General features: G+C 48.3%; 1 protein-coding gene across 2 annotated transcripts; it reads right to left on the bottom strand.

Moving 5' to 3' along the window:
* Positions 1-264: 264 nt before the first annotated feature.
* Positions 265-13,413, bottom strand: LAMP5 (lysosomal associated membrane protein family member 5). Of its 2 annotated transcripts, XM_065919531.1 has the most exons (6): positions 13,350-13,413; positions 12,536-12,708; positions 12,027-12,158; positions 11,798-11,903; positions 10,317-10,505; positions 265-443 (listed from the first exon to the last, which is right to left on the bottom strand). In XM_065919531.1, the coding sequence occupies exons 1-6, from the start codon at positions 13,411-13,413 to the stop codon at positions 265-267; spliced, it is 843 nt and encodes a 280-aa protein (XP_065775603.1). The 2 variants fall into 2 exon arrangements, with proteins under 2 accessions (XP_065775603.1, XP_065775604.1); XM_065919532.1 differs by lacking the exon at positions 12,027-12,158.
* Positions 13,414-21,770: the final 8,357 nt, after the last annotated feature.

The raw sequence follows: 21,770 nt of genomic DNA, 5'->3' as shown, positions 1-21,770 counted from the left end.
CTTGGAGAGTCAAAGCCAAGCCACCACAAGCATGAAAGCTGGCTGACCCTACACCTCCCACTTCTCAGCATGGAAGGGCTATGTCATTCACCCCATGAATCCAGAAGAACCCCCCATCCCAGGTGTGAGCGTGGATGCAGGCCAAGCAAGCCTTGCGTACCCGAGTCAGTGTGCCTGGAGCTATGTTGGTGTATCCCACGTGCAGGCAGGAAGTGCCGCTGTTTCCCCGGCTGGATCGGCTGCGGGCTGTCTGCCCAGCGGCCTCTAGCCCATGTGCTTATATTGGGACCGGTCCCTCGGGATCTGGACCTGGTTGGCAGTCATCTTGTGGTGGATGTGGTAAATCACCAGCGTGACCACAATGACGAGGCCCAGGATGAGCCCCAAAATCAGCGGCAAGGTTTCCTCCAACTGCTCCCGCTCATCCACTGGGCATTTATGCTCTGAAATTTGAAAGAAAAAGAGAGGCAATGAGCTCCTACCAAGAGATCCTGAATCATGATTAACTCCTACCAACATATTCTGAATTATGATTAATTATGATTAATTAAGTCCACTTAACAAAACCAAAAGGCAGATAGAGATGAAAAAATTTCTCAAGAAAAGGAAGGAAATATGTATATACACATAGCTGATTCACATGTTGTATAACAGAAACTAATGCAACATTGTAATACAATTGTATCCATCAACACCCCCCCACCCCCTGCCCACCACCCACCCACCTTGAGAGAAAGATTTCTCAAGGAAACTTCAGGGAGATCTTTTCTTCAGAAACAATATTTCCCAACCAAGTCTAAGACTTAATCCCTTAATATTTCTATACAGTGTAAAATAAAAACTTATCAATTAAATAGGACAACATTCAAGTTCTTGGATTCCTCGCCTAGGTTAATAAACCATCCAGGACTTCCCTGGTGGTACAGCGGATAAGGATCCACCTTGCAATGCTCAGTCTCTGCTCTGGGAAGTTTCCACATCCCTCTGGCAACTAAAGCCTGTGAGCCACAGCTAGCGAAGTCTGGATGCCCTAGAGTCTGCACACTGCAACCACTGAAGCCCCTGTGTCTTGGGCCCCTGCTCCGCAGCGAGAGAAGCCGCTGCCACAAGAAGCCTGTCGCCACAATAAAGAGCAGTCCCCCTCACTGCAGCTAGAGAAAGTCTAAATGCAGCAACGAAGACCCAGCGCAACCAAAAGTAAAACGTTTTTTTAAACATCCAGGTAATTTATGTAAAATTTCAGAGATTTTGCATTAGACACAGCCACCATCATTTTTAGTTTTCATTTAATCCTAAAAAATTGTTATTGATATACACAGAATTACAGACAAATAGACATCTTTCAGAAAGTCTGAAAATACCAAGTGCTGTCAATGGTAGAGAGCAATTGGAACTGTTATCCACCATCAGTGGGAAATGATACAACCACTTTGTAAAACTATTTAGCAGTTTCTTGTAGACTTAAGTATACACCTACCTTGTACCCCAGCATTCCATTCCTAGGAATTTACCCAAGAACTATGGAAACACACAGACACAAAAAACTTGAACATAGAAGTTTTATTCATAATAGCTGAAAACCAGAAACAACTAAATGTCTATCAAAGTGGAATGGATAAATAAATGCTGGTATATTCATACAATGGAATGTAAACAATACAAAGGAATGAACTATGGCTACAAAATGGATGCATCTCAAAAACATGATGGTGAGTGTCAGACACGAAGGAGTCAGACACGAAGGAGTACATGTTGTATGACTCTATTTATATGAAGTTCAAGAATGGGTAAAACTAAGTCTATGGTGACTGAAGTCAGAAAAGTGGGGAACAGTGTGTCCTGGGGAACAGGACACCAGAGAACTTCAGGCATGAAAAAAATACTCCAGTGTTGATTTAGGTGCAGGTTGTGTGGTTGCAAGTCTAGGTAAAAACATACTGAGTTAATATTTCAGATCTGTGCATTTTGATATATGTACATTATAGTACCATCTTTTAAAAGTGTAGAGTTTGGTGGGTTTACACCCCACAACCCCACACATCAGAACTGGTGTTAAAATTATGGTGCCAAAGGTATTATCCTTAAGGGGATAAGGACTTTCATGTATTTATGGGAAATAACGTCTAATATACCATCCTTAAAGGAAGATGCAAGAGAAAAACATGACGTATTTTGGCAAAAAATTATGGTTAAAATAGTTCACTTTTTAAAAAACTTTTTGCTGCCTTAGAAAAAATAACCAAACTTAACATATAACAAGAAAGAGGATATAAAGAGAGTATTAAACTATGGACAAGTCTGGGACTTCTTGTCTGGGCTGGTGGTCCAATGGTTAAGACGTTGTCTTCCCTGGTCAGGGAGCAAAGACCCCACATGCCTCATGGCCAAAACAACCCAAACCACAAAACAGAAGCAACACTGTAACAGACTCAATAAAATGGCCCACATCAAAAACAAAAAGTCATTTAAAAAAAGCTATGGACAGGTCAAAAGTAATTACAGGAAGATAAGGGGATGTCAAAAATTATCATGAAAAACACTGAATCCCTATCCTCCCCCACCCTCAATCATTAAGTGGTCAAATAAAGAGGAATTCCTGAGTTCTCTTTTCCTGATTCATCATTCCAAAACCCACAAAGCTCCAGAAACAAGTTCTGTGTATCATTCACTTGACAGAAAAAGCTAGCCTGAACTAATGTCAGGCTGCTCTGATTCTTCTCCTCTTTAGCATGAAGATTCGTGTGTTTCGTTGAAGGGAACAGATTCATTAATATATTTATTACAGGGGCTGCCATGGCTCTTCTGGATCTTATATAATATACGGATGATGCATTGCATTATCTTCCTAAAGTCCATGTAAGTCAGAAAGAGAAAGACATTAACGCATATATATATGGAATCTAGAAGCATGGTACAGATGAACCTATCTGTGGGGCTGGAATGGGGATGAAGATGTACAGAACTGGCACGCGGACACGAGGGGAGGGTGGGTGATCTGGGTGCTGGGGCCTGACAGACACACACTCCCACATGTAAAATAGATGGCCATGGGAAGCCACCGCGCAGCATGGGCGCTCAGCTCAGGGCTCCGTGGTGACGGAGCCGGCGGGGTGCAGGGTGGGGAGGTGGGGGGTGGGGTACATGTGTGCACGGAGCTGACCCTCTTCCTTGTACAGCAGAAGCCAACACAACATTGTAAAGCAACTAGATCCCAATTAAAACCAAGACAAAAACAAAATAGTCCAAATTCTGAAAAACATCTGGCCCCAAGGATTTTAGATGAGAGATTGTGAATCCATAAAAGAAAGGCACGTATTGCCCTCTCAGGCTTTAGCCTGTTTTCAAACTTTGCCTTTAGTCCCCAGGAAAAGCAACATTTTACAGCACAACCGAGAACATATGTATACACACATAACTAAAACCAAAGTTTCATAAAACAATGGTTATCTTTACTTTGTGCTTCTAATAAGTTATCCTCCGTTCTATTCTCTTTCATTTAAAATAGTGCTGGCCCCACATAATGATCTTGGACACTGAGTTTCCATGGGCTGCTCGGAGAAGAAAGGGGACACGTGTGTGGCTGCACTGTCCCTGCTGGGGGAAGAGCGTGTGTGATGTGCTCAGTCCTGGGAGGAGCCACCACGAGGAGACATGCACACGGGTTCCCTTGTGATCCAGCTGTGTATCCTTACCACATCATTGTGGTAAACAGTAGGCGTGAGTACCATTAAAAATAAATAGAATAGTGCTGGTCATGACCCACTGAAGCAGAGTTATCCTCTTTTTGGTATCAGTGTGATGAAACCATCTTCCCTTCTCAGAAAAATGCTTATAAAAGCACAAAATGGAAACATAAGATTACACAGAAAATGGACTACACTGAAATCAGCTATTAAAATATTTTAAAATAATTCAATGGACAGTTATATATGTATTTATTGGCACACATGTAGGCTGGCTTTGATTGCAAAGCAGTGAGAAGCATAATTGTTACTTTGCAAGATTTGCACAAAATGTGGGCAGAAAATGTCTATGATTTCTACTAGTGACAAAGTCATGGGTATGACTCATGCTACTGTGGGTTGTTACCTTTATTTATAATCCAAGGAAATGTTAAATATTAATTAGAAATCAGTGAAAATAGAGATGCAAATGTTTCCCTTTGAAATTTACAGACCCCCCCCCCCCGCCCCAAACTCTATCCACAAACCCTACAAACACCAGGGTTAAGATCCTGTGCAGTAAACTGATGGGATAACCCACAGGTTATATAAGCACAGAGGATGGTTCCTCGATCCCTGCCTGGGAGAAAAGCATCCCTCGGCTTAGCCCAGCTCAGCATCCAGCTTTGGGCGTCCAGAGACCCCTGATTCTCTGTCCGCCTCCACAGGATTTGGGCTCCCTCACGCCTCTGCCTTGGCTGTACTCATGGTTCTACAGAAAACAAAACAGAGGCCCAGGGTGGATGGTCTATGACTGGAAGAAAGGCAACCACCAGAGCAGTCGTCAGAAAGAACGACAAGCAGTCAGATCAGACAGAAGAGGTGTCACCGGCGGCCGCCAGTGCCCTCAGGTGCCCTCAACCGCAACCTTGGTGCCACCACTGCAATGCTGATGCATCTTAGGGTGTTCTTCCAGATGTGAGATTTATTCTGTTTTGCCTGATGACCAGAGCATTTGAAAGCTATCCTTACTCCTTGAGATGAGCAAACATGTTAGAACTCTTCACTGTCTCCAAACGGGCAGCATGGAGATGGGCAAGCCGACTGCTCAGCTCTGCTGGTGCCGCCGGGCCCTCCGGCTGCAGAAAGCAGGCAACAACGCCGGCTGTGCATGCCCTGCCATCTGACAGGGCAGCGAGAGGAACGGGCTTGCTCCTCTTTTCATATTTTCTCTGGGCTGGCTCGAGACTCCTGTAACTTCAGCAAAATGTGTTTTGTGTACTGAGAAAGTGCTAAGATGAGAGGGCTTTGGAGATCTCCAGTTGGAGATAAGCAGATACTCGCAGCAAGATGTAAGCACAGCAGTCAATAAGAGAAGCGGTAACTGATGGAAGCTGATCTACCAGGTACAGTGTGCACGGGAAGTGCCGATAAACTCCTTCCTACTTCCTGTGAGCTCCACCGGACGGGGAGGGTGCCTACACCCCGGAACGGGGCGCAGCACACACCGACAGGGCCTTAGGCCCCTGGCAGTCACCATTCCCACCCATTCCCACGGGCTTTAACTCCAGGGCAGCTTAGACAGCCCGGAGAGCCATCAGAGGCGGATGGCCATTGGCGGGGTAACTCACACTCTTCCCCAGAGTCTCCATCAGGGTGGGCCCCAGTGCCCACCGGGGTTCCTGCTCACTTACGCATCTGCACTACCTGCTAGCCTTCCCACCTCACTTTCCCACTCCCCGAGCAGTGCTTTTAGAAACACCTAAATAAGCTACCTGCCCTTACATCCTTACGGAGGATTGTTTCTTGGGGAACCCCACCTAAAACGCTAGGCTTCAGGACAGTAGCAAGAATGCAGTTTTCTATGACTGGCTGGTGACATGGCCCTGCCCTGGGTCTCTGTGTTCCAGCCCTGGACACAGCTCTCTGCAGTGTTAATAACAAGACTGTCTCTCTCTGGATGCCTCCTCAGGAGGCCCTGAGAAGGATGAGTTACCCAGGTGGTATGTTTCCTGGCTGGGAGGTTCCAGGTAAACCACAGGAGTATGCAATGCTCTGGATCGGCATCAGCACACCGTTCCCTGGTTTGCAGCAGGGCAGCCAGCCTCGGGGCACTCTGCTGGGGATGGTGTGCATTCATTTTCAATAGAATACAGATTGTTTTTCTCAGAGTTCTGGGTAAAGTGCAGATCAAGTGGTATCTCCCAATCCCACTGTCAGCAACAATGATGAAGAGCTCAGGAATTCAGGGCACCCGACCACCTTTCTGAAGGTGGCCCCTGCTTTGAAGATGCTAAGAGTACAGGCTCTGAGACCCAAAGACAGGCTCCAGTCACACTGCTGGCAGCCACCAGAGCACAGCCCTGGCTGGTCCCTTCACCTCCCTCCGCCTGTTTCTCCACTTAAACGGGGGGTCTCAGCACCCCCTTCACAGGTCTCTCTGTCTGTGTCTCCCCGGGAGAATTAAGAAGGCTCTGGAAATGGCAACCCGCTCCAGTATTCTTGCCTGGGAAATGCCATGGACAGAGGAGCCTGGTGGGCTACCTCCATGGGGTCGCAAAGAGTCAGACACGACTTAGCAGTGTGTATGTGGTGACTGAAACACCCATTAAGCCTGAACATTTCACAAAGGGACACAGAGGCACCTTCGTATTCCAGTGCATTTCTTCTGTCATTACACATGAGAGCTGCCTTTAACTCAAGCCACTGAAATAGTCTGCTCTGTTCCCTCCCGGGGAGGCACCACCCCCATCACAAAAGTCTCCGGAACCTCAAAGGGCCCCACCACCAGGAACAAGCTGGGGAAAGACAAGGGACCCCACACAGCAGGGACAGGCGAGCTGCCCTGAACTGCAGACTGAGCGTCGCCACACCAACTGTATCTTTTATAGAAAGAAGCCAGCCTATACAGATTGGCCCCTTGGTGGTTTATGTTTGCACTGCAGGCTGAGACCAATTAACTCAAAAGCCCGCCTGTGCCAAACTCAAATTTTGACACATTCACTTATTTAAAAAACCATCTAAACAACTAAACATGTAAACATCTTTAAAATGGCCTGAAGGTCTGGTCATTTAGGGCCTACCCGCTTTGGACACAAACCCCACCCAGCAGCTGTTCCCCTCTGAAGAGAGAGAAGCCCTGAGCTCTGCGGCCCCCAGAACTCTGGGCCCCAGGACCCTTCCCCATGCTGTCAGGGGGCATCACCCAGACACAAGGGCCCTCCCACCCCGCTCACCATCCCCAGGATAGCGGCCCCCAGAGACCTTCTGGAAGGTCCCCACACAACCGTGCCCAAGTGCCCCCCGGGAAGCTTGCGCGTCACTGCTTCTCATTGTCACATCATTTTCCTTGATCGGCTCGAAATCTCTCAGTCCCCCAGCACCGCCCCCCGCGCCCCCGGCTGCCTACAGTTTTCTATGGACCAGCGTCACCGGGGCGTCGTGGGCCCCGCCTGCAGACCACGGATAAAAGATCGCCAGAGCTGCGCAGGGTGCAGACGGCTGTTCATCCGGGATGAGGACAGCAGCCAAGTTCAAGGCCCTAAAGGGGCCTGTGTGATCCAGATGCCAGCCCCACTTGAGCGGCTCTGTGAGTGCGGCGTGCGTGTCCACCCTCGCTTTTCTCAGGCCCTGTGACGCAGGCAGCTGGGAGACTAGCTCACCTGATGCCCTCATGCGGCGGACCCTGCGCGCACGTGCCAGAAGCCATATACACAGCCCTGCCGGGGTGTCAGACACGTGACCAGACGCCACCACCCCACTCCAACGCGGGCAGCCCCCACTCACGCCCACAAGGCATCGGCCAGACAGCCAGGGCCTCTTTCTGTTCTGGGAAGTGGGGGCCAAGTGCCGGGTTCTGAAAAGGCACTCCAAAAGCAATCTTTCAGATTCCACTAAAACAAGTAAAATGACCTCTTACAAAATGTGCTAGGGGCAGGGGGTGAGAGGCACAGATGCAAGGAGCCGGCAACAAAAGAAGCCCGGCCACACAAAAGCACACCAGTCCACTGAGTGACTCTGAACGCGGCCTGCCTCCTCCCAGGAACTTCAAGGCGTGAGCCCCAGGGCACCATAGAGGAGGCAACATCCTAATTATTATCCAGAAAAGCCTTGGTGAGACAAGTCCAATTGGCCTGTGCTGAATACATCTGCATTTAGGAAGTTTCACGTCTTTACAAACTCTCTAAGACAATCCATTTAGACCCTGGAACTGGACTAAAACTGCTTTTTGTACAACGAGTTCATTAAGTCTATGCTAAAATAATCGCTGATTTTTAGGAAAGTGGCCCCGATCCTTATTTGGTACCCATTTACTCTAATTTTGTACACAACTTTAACATCCGTGAGATTTGATTTCTCCATTCATAAATGCCTATAAGCAACGAATTAGAAATAATCCATAGTGGGTTGGGGTGAGATGTAAGGAAACAGTAAAAGCAGCAATTATAGCACCAGTGGTACAAAAAGTGAAGAAGTGCCTAAAAACAGCAGACCAGGGAAACAAAGATAATCAGAGACTACTGAAAGTACACGTAAACTCGAAAGTGTCTACTGTACGGACTCTGCGGACTCCATGATCCAAAACTTTCAAAGTGAATTTCTGGTCACTAATTAAGTCCAATTACTTTTAATTATATTTAAGATTTTGAGTTTAAGAAAGACATTTCCGTTTTATAAATACCTTCATAACCAACAGTATTTTTGAGTGTTAACATCTTGACGTTTAGTTTCAATTTTGTAGGAAACACATTAAGATGGAATAGCCCATAACAGCCCATAACAATGTGAATGTGGACTCACCTCCACATAACAGGTGAGGGTGGCACTGCTGTTCTAAATCTATTAAACTCTGATTTGCTTTGCACTGAAACATTTGAAGCTCTCTATTAGTTGAGCCTGGGGCTTCCCAGGTGGCACTGGTGTTAAAGAGCCTGCCTGACAAAGCAGGAGACATTAGCGACGCAGGTTCAATCCCTGGGTTGGAAAGCTCCCCTGGAGGAGGGCAGGGCAGCCCACTCCAGTGTTCTTGCCTGGGGAATTCCCATGGAGAGAGGAGCCTGGCGGGCTACAGTCCGTGGGGTCACAGAGTCAGCCAGGACTGAGCAACTAAGCACAGCACATGCACACATTAACCGAGCCCACAGCTTCGGAATGTCAATTCAGCCAAAGTTCACAGGGCAGCTGCAATGTGCCAAGCACTGTATTAGGTGCTAAAAAATATGAAGACGAGAAAAAAGCAGGCCTTTCCCTCAAGGAGACTTTAACTTAGGAACTCCCAAAGGCCTTCTGAATGATCTTGCGTGTACTTTGAGTGAACTTGTGTGTACTTGTGTGTGAATAATCTTCTGTGTACTTTGAAAGGGGTAGTTGATGAAAGCTGGATACCTTGGGAATTCTTTAATGATTTGCATGTGACCAGAGCAGGATTCCCTAATATTCTACACATTTAAATGGTGGCATTCACCTGGGGATCCCCAGCCCAGAGCTGAGCATCCATAAAGCAACCAAAAATCTCATTTTTTAACCACAAAGAATAAATGAGAATATCAAACTGTCTCTAGCAACCTCCTCTAGACAATTGTTGTTGCTTAGTCACTCAGTCATGTCCAATTCCTTTGTGACTCCATGAACTATCGCCCACCAGGCTCCTCTGTCCATGGAATTTCCCAGGCAATACTGGTAGAGGTTGCCATTTCCTTCTTCAGGGCATCTTCCCAACCGTCTCCTGCATTGGCAGGTGGATTCTTTACCCTGACTAACCTGGGAAGCCCCTTCTAGACAACACAGAGAGAGAAAACAAATGACTAGAGGAAGTTGCTTTCCCTATGCTTGTCCAGTGCAAATTCTTGCTATGTTTGGACAAACTGCAGAATGTGAGCTCCCCTACCTCTGCTGGAATGCAGAAAACCAAGAGAATGTGGATACTCCACATGCCTCTGCCAGGTCTTGCCTGATCCCCTTTCAGGGCTAGAACAGACTGAGAAGCAGCTTTTTGCACTCCTCAGAGGGAGCAGATCAGGGACCCTTCCCTCCTTGGGGCCTCTCTGGTGTCCCTCCCCATAAATATGAACGCTGGACAGAGGCATATCTTCATGAGCCACACACACACACACACACACACACACACACACCTATCGCATTTTGATCACACAAAACTTAGATTTACAGTGGTAGAACCTAGGGCTGGACGTGTCTAGAGACAATGAAGATACTGAAACCCATATAAGCAAAGACCTTTCTCCAATCCACGGCTCTCTAGATAACTGCTTGGAATTTTCAGCTGCCTTTTCCTTGGGAACCTTGCATCAAAATTGTAGGCTTTTTTCCAGCTGACTGTCTTCCTATCCAGTCTCCTCTTTTGCCAAAGGAGGGGAAAAAGAAAACAATGGGAAAAATAAGGGAAATTGGGAGGAAGGAAAAAGGAACAGAGGGAGAAGGAGAAAGGGAAAGAAGGACATGAAGGAGAAAGGGCAGGAAGAGCCATTTTTTCATTTGGCTTCCTTTAGTCTTTAAGACGCGTCACAGAGGGAGGCAGGGCCGTGCTACCCTGAGACAGTCCAAGTGAAACAGCCTGGCGCCCTGCAGGTCACCTTCTGTCTCCAGCCTGAGTCAACCTCGGCTTCTTTCCTTCCTCCGGACTCCCCACCCACCTACCTTCACTGAAGACAAAGTCAGAGACGATGTCAAAGGGCTGGATGTGGACCGCGGACAGGATCATGGTGACTGTCTTCTGTGGGTCGCTGGAGGCTAGTGAGATGGTCTGCTGAGCTTGACATTCATAGGACTTCCCGGCTGGGGTGACCAAGGCAGAGAGGTGATGCGAGTTGGCTGTGTGCTTCCCAGCTGCAGGAAGGGTCCAAAGCAATGGTCAGGCTCCTGTGGCTAGCAGAACCCTCTTCATGGTAATCCAGACAGCTGGCTCTTGCCTCTTAGCCCACTCGCTGGCATGCCCTGTTACTCTGTCTGCCTAAGGCCCTGCAAATGTGAATGCCTCTGTCCTTTCATGAGCATGGGCTCCTTAAACAGTAATCTGGAAATTCTTTTTGGAAGCAGAGAGTGATACCTAAACCTCCAATCCTTTTTACTATATAAGATCTAACAGAGATTCCAAAAATATGCAAAGAACAGTGACTTGGTTTTCTACATCTCACACTGCTCTGCAAAAAATAAAATATCTTTCTCAGCAAAGCACAGCAGCTGCTAGTGCTCTGGGCTGATACCCCTGTCCAGACACCAAATTTCTGGAAGCCTGCCACCCTCTCTCTTCTCCTTCCCAGGATTAAAATTTTTCTTTTTTCAGTCTAATTAAACTGTGGGAAATATTTGAATATAAATTTTGAGAAAGAGACGAAATTTCCCTTTTACTAGATGATAAGGGGTGAAATGGAAGAGATAACATATATATTTTTGTATATGTTCAATAAAAATCTTGTCCTAACTCTGGTGCCCAGGTGATGGATGGCTTCATTATTAGTAGATCAGACAGTCTACAAAATAAATATATAAATTTAAATGTGGTCTTGGATGGTGCCTGAAGATGCCAACATTATTATTTGGAGCTTGGATGTTCCTTGCCACAATATTTTTGGAGGATCTGGGTGAGCTGATGGAGTGATGGGCATGAAAAAAGTAATAAATTTAGGACACAGTTCAGAATCCACTCTGGGGTGTCTGCAGTCGACTGAAGATGGTGAGGCCTGAGCCATGGACCAAAAGATCTGAAAGGTTATCAAATTCTGACCCAAAATGAAAGTCATACTGCCCCCTTGGAATTTTAGCGCATAAGAAGAAAAAACCGGGGTGCAGAAGGAAATAAAAATACAGCCTTTGTCCTTCTCCGCATTCCTCTAAAGGACAAATCTTGAGAAAACCATCCTGAGGCAGCCCCGGGCAGACAGGCCCTCAGGAGAAGTCTCATCCCGGTCAGGCTATGGCGAAGGCCGTCAGGCCCTGAGTTTGCTGCGCCTCTCCAAGGCCTTAAGGCCAGAGGACCCAGATGCGCTCTCTTCCTCCATCCCAGAGAGCCAGCCCGGGGCGTTTCCAAAACCCTAAGGCATTCCGCTTCCACACCTGTGATCCCAGCAGCGTCTGCTTTTTCCCAGGGTCCCTCTCCAGACCGGCTGACCTCTACTCACCACTGACCGCGTCTTTAAAGTGGGTCTTCTCTGAGGAGTCGTAGACAAACTGGACTTTGCTCAGCTTCCACGTTGCCTCGGGTCCCTTGGACGTGTTGTGACTTTCCTGCCGAGCAGAAGAGGTGCGCGTGAGCCGCCCGCGCAGAGAGGGCCGGGGAGGCAGAGGGGCGGCCCCCACCCACCCGCACCCGGAGTCTGCATGGGCGCCGCCAGCCTCGCTAGCAGTTACCTTTACGAACAGCATTTTGAGTGCATACGCGCGGTCCACCCAGAACACTTGCAGCTCCGACTCGTCGTGGCCGCAGTGGCCCTTCACCTCGGCACCCCGCGTCAATGAGACATCCGCTTGCTCGGTGATCAGCTGGGAACACAGACGCCCCGCACCCCTCAGCGCGCGGGCCCCCGTGGGGGCTGTAAAGGGCGGCGGGTTCAGACTCCGGGTCTGGCGCGCCTGGGCGCTCCTTCGCGCGCGCTCTCAGGTCCGGGAACATGCGGTTAGATGCTCTGCGTGCAGACCCGGCCGGCCGTTAGGGGAGCGGAGAGAGTGGGGGTTACTTTTCAAGCAGGCGGGGCGAGCAGAAGGCGTTACAAGCCGGAACCCCCATGCAGCATTCAGGAGCAGCCTGCAGGGCTTAGGGGGGAATAGGCGGGCGACCCAGGTCTTCACGGGGTCTTGAGGGAGGGTGCCCTTCGCCCCTGGAGCCCTAGGAACAAGCCGGGAGGGAAAAAGTGCCTTACATCCACGTAATTGCTGGCCCACACATCATAAGGGACAATAAATTTGGCTGCAAACTCTGCCATGAGACACGTCGTCCCATTTTCCCGCACCACAAATATATCTTTTTCAGGGTTAGTGGAAAGGCCTGAGAGATTTTCCACTTCTTGTTCTGCCATGATTCGAGCCACTGTATCTGCGGAAAAAAACAAATCCTATCTGTTCGGGGCTCAGCGAGCCCACGCGTCTGGGGCTCAGGTGGAGAGACATCACGGTCCGCAGGCTTCGGGGTGACAAAGTTCCTCGCCGGCTACCACGCGCTCTGCGGGCCGTTTCTCTGCCCCAGCCGCAACAAATTCGACTGCTGCTAATTTATAATAAAATTAAATTAGAAAACATTTAAAGCCTTAATGACTTGTAATCCGATTGGCCTTTTTTCTTCATTTTAGACTTTTGTTGTTGTTGCTAAAAAAATTTTTTTTCCATTTATTTTTAGTAGTTGGAGGCTAATTACAATATTGTAGTGGCTTTTGCCATACATTGACATGAGTCAGCCATGGATTTACATGTGTTCCCCATCACAAAGGTGATGCTCTAAGCCACCAAGCAGGCCCGCGTGAGCACCGTGTCTGGGGGTTACCATACTGGTGTGTGGCTCTCTGGGGAATTCCCTGCTACCTAGGGGGAGGCCCTCCGCAACCCCCCGCCCCCCCAAAGAGAACCAACCCGCAAAACGTGAGGTCCACTTTTTGACCTTAAGCTACCTGCCCTACGGTGCCCGTTTCGTTCGCTGCAAAGAGTGCGCCCTGCTCTGACCGTCCCCAAAACGCTACTCACGGAACAGCATCAGGAGAACTCGAAGTCCATTCACGCCGAGAAGGGCTCTTCTGCGGAGATCCATGCTCCCGGGGCCGCGAATAAGGCCAGCGGATGCTGCTGCAGGGCCGCCAGAGAGGGAATCCCTCCAAGTGGCGGTCGGAGGGAGCCGGGCGAGCTAGGGGGCGGGGGCCGCGAGAGGGGGCAGGAGGCGGGCGAGAGCTCGGTGCGCGGGCGGCCGCGGCGCGGACGGTACCGGAGCGGGCTGGTGCGAGTCCGCTCACTGCGGAGGGGAGGATCGCGCGGCGAGGGAGCCGTCCGCGTCTGCGAGTGCTGAAAGAATTCGGTTGTGTTGCAGAAGTGACGGTGGCTGGGCTAGTGCAGAGGTCCAGTGAGACTTGGGAGGGCTCAGATTTTCCCTGAGTCTGTTTCCTGTGCTGCAGTTGCATCCGCAAAGATGATTCTGTCCTGAGAAACTTAATAGCACCTCAGACTTCTTCAATATCCCTACCAGTGATTAGGTGGTGAAGACATCACACCACTGGAGTCCTGGCTTCTGAAAATGCATCCGGTTCCTGAAAGAAAGCGGTAGAGCACCATTTGTTGCTGCTTTGGGGGAGGAGGAGTAGGCAGGAAGAGAGAAGAAAAATGCTATGGCAACAGCGCCTGCATTTTGGAGACATCCCCTTTCTCCCCTGCTTTCAATGAGATCAGGGTTTAAAGTTAAATTAACGCCTCCTCAAATGAGATCGTCAGTCAGTACAGCATATCTATTCCGGCTTATTTTCTGTGAGCTCTGTTCTCTGAGTGTATGAAGACTTTTGAACGCTGGGGTCAGCATCCTTGCTCATTATATTGTGGCTACTCTGCCAAGAGGAATGTAAGTGAACTCGAAGTTTGTGAGGGTTATTTAGGTTCTTTTAGGACAATCACAATTACATAAACACACACACACAGGTATTACTCTCCAGCCTTTAGTGGGACAGAAAAACAAATACTACTGAGTTAATTCCTATATTTACATTTTCAGTAGCTTGCTTAATTTTAAAATTTTTGCTCTATAAGTCAGAATCAGCTCTTTCAGCAATAGATACACTGTCTTAATTGTAGTGATGTCCAAATATTGTATTTCTTAAATGCTATTTCATTATATAAATAATAAGCAAAATAACAATGTCTTAATAGGGAGCATGTCACAAAGTGTTTTCCTGTGCATTGCCAAATTTGATCCTCCCTACAACCGTAGAAGATAGGCAAGGGAAGATACACCTTATTATGATTGTCCATACCCCAAAATTGAGACTCAGAGAAATTAAATGACCTTCTTCAGTATCATATGGTCAGTAAAATTAAAATAGAAAAGCACATGATTTAACATCACAGGGATCATTTTCATTTTTCCTTATGTAATACTTTGACTCCAAAGTATACAATATGTTGATTTCCATTAAAAAATCCTTATTCAATGACCAAATAACAAGCTAAAACCTAAGATCTCTAACTTATAATCCTGAAAGGTACATATTGGTGTTTTACATATAGTAATATTCTAACATTATGCTTGCTACAAATTGTCTACACGATTATTGTTTCAAACTTATTCTTATATCAATAATTAGATCAAGAGCAAGTCAAATTATGAAGTAATGTTTAAGTTTACACTATATTTTACATCTTTATCTCTGCATTTTGATATTTCATCCAAATATTTCTCAAGAACTTTACATAAGTGAGTATATATATCACTGAGGCAAAATTGTGATTGATACAAAGTCAATTATTATCAGTTGAGAGTGGAAGTTGTAAAAGTTATATATGCCTAATGATTTATCACATTAGTAACTGTCAGTAAACACCTTTTCCTGCAGTACTGCAAAAATTAGAAAGCAATGAGACTCTTACATAATGAAGCATTTATATATTCTCTTTCCCTCTCTCCTTCCAGTATTGAAATGAGGAAAGAAAGAGATTTCAGTCACTCAGGAGTCAGTATTTATTTTTTATTACCTTATAGAGATTTTAGTGTCCCTTATCTAAAACATTAGGATAATAGCTCAAGGGTTGTCTATTTAGGCCAAGTGAACAATGATTATAAAAGCATTCAAAACAAAAGACAAATTAATTTAGATTATAAGCATTAACTGAGTACCACTACTTGCACCATACTTGATACTTTGGAAACCCAAGGATAAACAAATACCATTATACATGTATAAGAGATATCTGTAAAAGTTAGAATCCTTTCTCTCGTGCACATTATTGCAGATATTTTCAGCTGCAAGTTGTTAAAAGAGCAATTGAATTAATTGATGAGTATTTGCTTTAATAACACAATCTTAGATGGGAAGCAGCACTGGTCATTAATCTTAAGTTGCTGTAGCTGATTTACAAGTCAAATGGTAGTCACTTTGGAAAATGTTTTCTTTCCATACCTGACATAAATGATCTCTTTGTTCACCAGTACTTGAATGAGTTAAAAGAAAACAGGAAGCAATTTTAATCCCTTTTCTTGTAGGAATCATTTTCAAAACATAATTCATGTAAAATTCTTTTATAGTTGGGGAGTTTGGAACGAACATGTACACAGTGCTATATTTAAAATGGATGAGCAACAAGGACCTACTGTACAGCACATGGAACTCTGCTCAATGTTATGTGGCAGCCTGGATGGGAGGGGAGTTTAGGGGAGAAGGGATACTATTATATGCATGGCTGAGTCCCTTTGCTGTGTGCCTGAAACTATCACAGCATTGTTAATTGGCTACATTCCAATACAAGATAAAAAGTTAAAAAATAAAATCCCTTTAAGGTGTTTAATCTTAAACATAGCTTTACAAATGCCATTAACTTATCCATCTACCTATAGTGCGTCCTATGTTGCAATAGGAGTTGGATCATTATACCTACAACTTTCACCAACATTAATTACTTTCTAATGATCCTCAAAATCTCTAGTTCTTTAAAATCAGCAAAGAGGTAATAAAGAAGAAAGACTTACTATTTAAATCATATTTTAAGATAGTAACAAAGATTTTCAGAATCCAGTCCACTCTTCTTTTCTTGAATGGGAGAGGAGATGAGGCTGGCATAAACATGCACACTCAGGTGGATGCCAACTGCCCGCTTCCATCAGTGCTGCTGGCAGTCAGCACACGTCCCCCAGGTGCATCGACTACGGAACCTCTCCTAGATCCTCCAAGGTCTCCAGAGTCTCTTCAGGGCACCTATTTACTTATGGACTCAGTCTTTGTGAATCTCATGCATGTCATTGAGCGAATACTATTTCATAGATGTGGAAGAAAAGACCCCTGCTTGTATGGAACTTTTAGTTTTGATGGAAGAAAATAAAAAACATGGAGATACATGGTTGCCCGGCACGATGTGTGCATAGATGTTTAAGGAAAGAAAAAGTATGACAGCCATCTCAGGGTGGTCAATTCTACCAAAGCAGGCCTCTTGAGGAAGGCAGATCTTAAGGAAGTGGACAAATTGATCTAAGGTAAAAGATAAAGAGGGGCAATGCAGATGGCAGGAAAATATGTTAAGCGTGAGAGTCAGTGCAGAGATGTACTCCATGTTTATTATTTGCAATAAAGAAGAAATTAGGCCCCCAATCCACAATGCTTTAGAGCATTGATACATAACCCTTATTTAACTTCTTTATTTGATAATTTACCCATATGCAAAAGACTAGAGTATGCAAAACATTCTAAATAAAATTAAATATTCAAATTATTAGGTGTATCTCTTTGTACTTGGTTGCACAAGCAATCGACTTGTATTTGTAGAATCAAAGAGGAAAGCTAAAGCTTTGTTGCGGCTTTGGCTTATGGATGTTTCCGTCTACTCCACAGTGAGACGTGAAAGTGTGCTCTGGCTCTGCAGTTCCCACCACCACCAACGCTCTCCTCGCACCCCCCCCACACACACACACATGCAGATAAGGAAGCACACATGGATAACAGAAGCAGGGGTAATTTAACTAAACTGGACAAGACACACACAGCTGTCAAGCCAAAACTACTAGTTACCAAGACCTTTTTTGTGTTCAATTTATCACTGCACAACTATTTCATTTAATTTAATCACTGCCTTAGAAAACCTTTGAGAACCTCTCTAGGATAAAAACCCTTTGGGGATAGGAAGTGAAAAATAAGTGTACATAAGAATATTCTGTGCATAAATTGGCAAAGCCTAGAATATGTGGAAAGAATCAGAAAATTAAATTTAGCCCTCAGATGCACTCAGCTTGCATGATCTTGGTGAAATTTCCCTCATTCTTTCTGTCATTGGTCTCTCCTGCAGCTACTTTAAAGAAACAAAGCCATTTCTGCAATGAGGATAACTGGTGGAGAAGACAAGGCACCAGAATAATAGCCTTTTCATTGGGAATGTTCTTAGAAAATGTCCTTTTATGAGTTCATTTAAAATAAATGCCTTCACACATGAGAGAATGAAGGCCACCAAAGTCTCTCTTTAAAAAAAAAAAAAAACAACAACAACCCTGAATAAGCAGATGGTGAGGCCAGGTAACTATTCCTGAAATGTTCAGTGTTCAAGAGCAAAGAAATTATTTTTATCTTTTGAGCCAGTAATTACTTCACTGTTTTTTAAAACTGTTTATGAAGCCACCACTAGTTTCAATGCATTAGGCAACTGAGTACAATCAGTCCTCTCTGCTTTCCTGGCAGAGGGGCCTGGGATTTTTCTGTGAAAGACAAGAATTAACTGAGTAGTTAAAAATCCTTTCAGAAGTTTTTTTCTCCAAGAAATATTGATGGCTATCCCAGTAGGCTTAAGGTTAGACAAGCTGTGGCTCGTTTACAGTAGTTTGAATTCTGAGATAATGCAATTCTTTAAAATCTAGTTTATGATGTATCACAGGGGTTTCTTATTCCCAGTTAACTACTCCTTAAATTCTCTACTTGAACTTATCTGAGATTCACTTGAAGCTGTGTTGGAACGAAGGAAAATTTATATTGACTGCCCTTGTGGAAGAAGGTGAGAGCTGAACTTGGAAGGAAGCTTTGCTGATTCAGAGCTGGAGCCCAGAGTACCCAGGGAGTCCTGAGGCTGTAAGTTTAGGATGTCTCTATGGCTGTTGGTTTGAAACCGTGCAAGATGTTCTGGTAGCCAGCAAAGGGAAAGAGGAAAGAGTCTTCAGTGTATTGGAAGGCTACTGGCAAGGGAATCTCCGCAGCAAAATGTTAGCTTTGCCTAGATTCCTCCACTAACAACACTTTCTGGAAGGGACGGCTTCATCTGTCTGTCTCCAACACATCTTTCCTACAGGATCCTTTCAGGGCTGCATGGCTCACTGCTATGTGCGACCTTAGTTGGAAAGGAAAACAAAAACCCGCTGCGGAATTCCATTACTAAAGCTTTTTATCCCAACGGGGAAGAAGCCGTCGCGGATCTAGACTCAGCCTGCGGCCCGCGGCGTTACCTTTGGGTGGCCTGGAAGCACGCGGGCCCGGTTGCTCCGGGGCTTGGCGGGGCTGAGCCGCGGACTCCGGACCTGGCTGACTCTGCCCGAGCGACCGGACGGCCGCGCGCGGCCCGGCGCCCAGCGGCCCGCACCCGGGTCCGCCGAGACCTCCGCCCGGGAGAGACGCCGGCGCCGGGCGCCCGGGCGGGACTGCACCGACGTTCGCGCAGCAGCTCCTGGTGCAGACGCGGGGGAGAAAGCTTACGAAGGTGGGGTCCACGCGCTCTCCGAAGCCGGGGAGGAAGGATCAGCCCCGCGGGTGCGGGGCTTGAGCAGATGAGGGCCTCGGCTGCTGGAGCAAAGCTCCGGGCTTTTTTGTGTCCGGGGTCCAGGGAGTTGGACTAGGAAAGGGAGGAAGGGGGTGCTGGCAGAGGGTTCCCCGGCGCCCGCGCCAGCTTCTCGAGTGTCTCCTCCCGGGGAGCCTAGGCAGACCCCGAGGGGGCGGGGGTGGGGGGCGGCGAACCCCTCGGCGCTCTGCGGCCGCTGGCCTCTCGTGTGGAAAACCGGGGGCTCGGGGGCGGGGTGGGATGCTACACAGAGGACGGCAGGAGGCCAGGTCTCAGAGGCTTCGCGTCTCTTCTTTGCTCTTATTTTTTTTCCCTTTCTAATCCTCCAGGATGGCATCCGCACCGGAGGGCGATGCCCCGAGGGGCCCAGAGCTCCTGCTTCCAGGGCCAAGTCGGGAGGATGCGGCGCCCCGGGGCCAGGGGCGCTGGGCGATCCTCGCCGCTCGTCGATCGGTCCTTGGCCGGTTCTGGGGAGTGCGCGGGGTTTTGAGATTCTGCTGAGAGGAGACAGAGGCCTCGGCGGCTGGAAAAGCTCAAGAAGCAGGCACCCAGGGGAAAGCGGCTTCTCTGAGGCGGAGTGGCGGCTTGGGACCCGAGAAGGTGACTAACGGACTGGGGTCCTTCGCTGGGATCCCTGGGCACTAAGCGAGGTTTGGGGCCTGGAGGAGAAGTGGGATCGAAACATCCGTCTCCTCCTTCCCGCACCCGTTCCCGGAGCTGCTGGAGGCCCCGCCAGTGAGGTTAGGCTTAGGGTTTTGTTTTCCAGCCTGGGGTGGGGGAGGGCGGGCGGCAGCGGAGGGTATTCACCACCCTAGGTCGCAACTGGGGGGGAAAGTCCAGGGACAAAGCGGGCGCCGCCTCTCCTCCGAGGCTCCTTTAGACGCGGAGCCGGGTACCTGCCGGCTGCTCCTCTCCAGCGACGAGCCCAGATGCGGACGCTGGGGGCCCCCACACCTGAAAAACACCATGGGGACCCTCCCCAGATTCCATTTAAAATAAAAATGACATTAAATCCAAAATTCAGATAACACTAAATCCCGAATAGTGCCCTAAAAATAACACTAACATTCGAATTTTTCTCCATGGCGACTCCATGGTTACTTTTTAAGTCAAAAGCAAACGTGTGGGCGCCCCAGCCCTCCCGCTTGGGGCTCCCCAGGCCTCTGTCTGACAGGTCCTTAGGTCTGTCTCCGGGACTGAGTCCCGGCTCAGCAGCCTCGGTGGCGCCTGCACTTGCCGTCTAGGCCCAGATCAACCCCCCGTCCTAAGATGTTCTTTGTGTTTCTAATTCTCTCCTCTCCCCTTTTTCCTTTTCAGCGAAACATCAGGGTTTACAGAGCTGGTAGCCGCTGCCTCGCCCACAGTCTCTGGAGATACATCCCAAGGCAAACGGGCCTTCGGCCGCTCAAGCCTAGAGCACCGCAGCCACTGCGAGCACCTCGCCTCAACCCTTGTCAGCCCGAGGCTGGGAGCCCGGGTACCGCCATGGCACGCGTAACCCCGGGCGACTGTGTGGAGGTGCACAGATGGGACACGCCTCGGGCCGGCGCCCTCCGAGCCCGCTGATGGATCGGCTCATTTCCCGACTTGATGGGCCGGAACCTGGGGTGGCCGCGGAGGCGCGCGCGCGCGCGCGTGTGTGTGTGTGTGTGTGTGTGTGTGTGTGTATCTGTGTGTGTTTGTGTGTGTGTGTGATACATATCTTAGAGAAAGGTCTCAAATACTCTCGCTCCCACACGCGAAGCTCTCTCTCCTCCAGTTTTCTGCCTGGCGCACAGGTCCGCGGTCCTGATCCCGAGACCCGCTGAGCGGTGAGCGCTGGCGGCAGTCGGAGCCCCGGGCGGCGCCCCTGCGTCGCCCGCACGGCGCTGGCAGCACCCTTGTCCACGAGGCGGCAGAGAACAGGACTCGGCCTCCAAGTACCCGGCAAGGGCCCTCGCTGGGGGCACAGGTCAAAGCCGCAGTGTAGCCGGAGTGGAGGAGCCTCCGTTCCGCGCCGCCTAAGCTCCGCTTCTCTGGGAGCCTTGGAGGGAGACCTGAGACTGGGTCTGAGAGTCAGGCAGCAGCGTGAGGGATTCGGTGGAAAGGTGGGTGGGGAAACGAGCACTTCAGTGCTCACCTCTGGGAAGGTCGGACCCTGCAGCAACGCCAAAAAGCTGCGGGCCCCTGTTCTAGTCCCTTGCCCTCAGTTCAGAATGGAGTGGGAAGGAGGTGAGAAACCCACGGGGAGCCGGAGCTCAGGTAAGAAGACCGCTGAACTGAAGGAGGATCCCTCCCCCGGTTCCTGTGTCTAGATCATCACTGTGGATTCCCTTTCAGCTTCCCGGAATCTCCTGAACTTCCTCCAGGTCTCCTGAACGCCAACTCTGCTTGCATGCATTCATCCTAGGCTGGAACTTGGAAAGGCCTAAAGGGATCAGGCCTGGAGGCTCAAGGAATCTCCAACCTTGGTGTGCAGCTGGGCAAAGTACCCACCTGCTCCTCCAGTGTCTGCTGGGAGAGTAGACACTCTCCAGGGAGTCAGGAATGCCAGGGTGGCTAGACAGTGCACTGCCTGGGACTAAAGTGAGGTCTTCGGGCCAGTAGTATTACCTCCACTCTGCAGTATCACCCTCGCTACTGCAGTATTTCAGGCCCCACCCAGGCCTCCTGTATCAGAAGCTGCAT

The sequence above is a fragment of the Muntiacus reevesi genome, chromosome 2 (genome assembly GCF_963930625.1).
Source record: "Muntiacus reevesi chromosome 2, mMunRee1.1, whole genome shotgun sequence".
NCBI classification, from domain to species: Eukaryota; Metazoa; Chordata; class Mammalia; order Artiodactyla; family Cervidae; genus Muntiacus; species Muntiacus reevesi.
The sequence above is the reverse complement of the archived record's forward strand: the minus strand, read 5'-3'. Positions and strand labels throughout refer to the sequence as shown.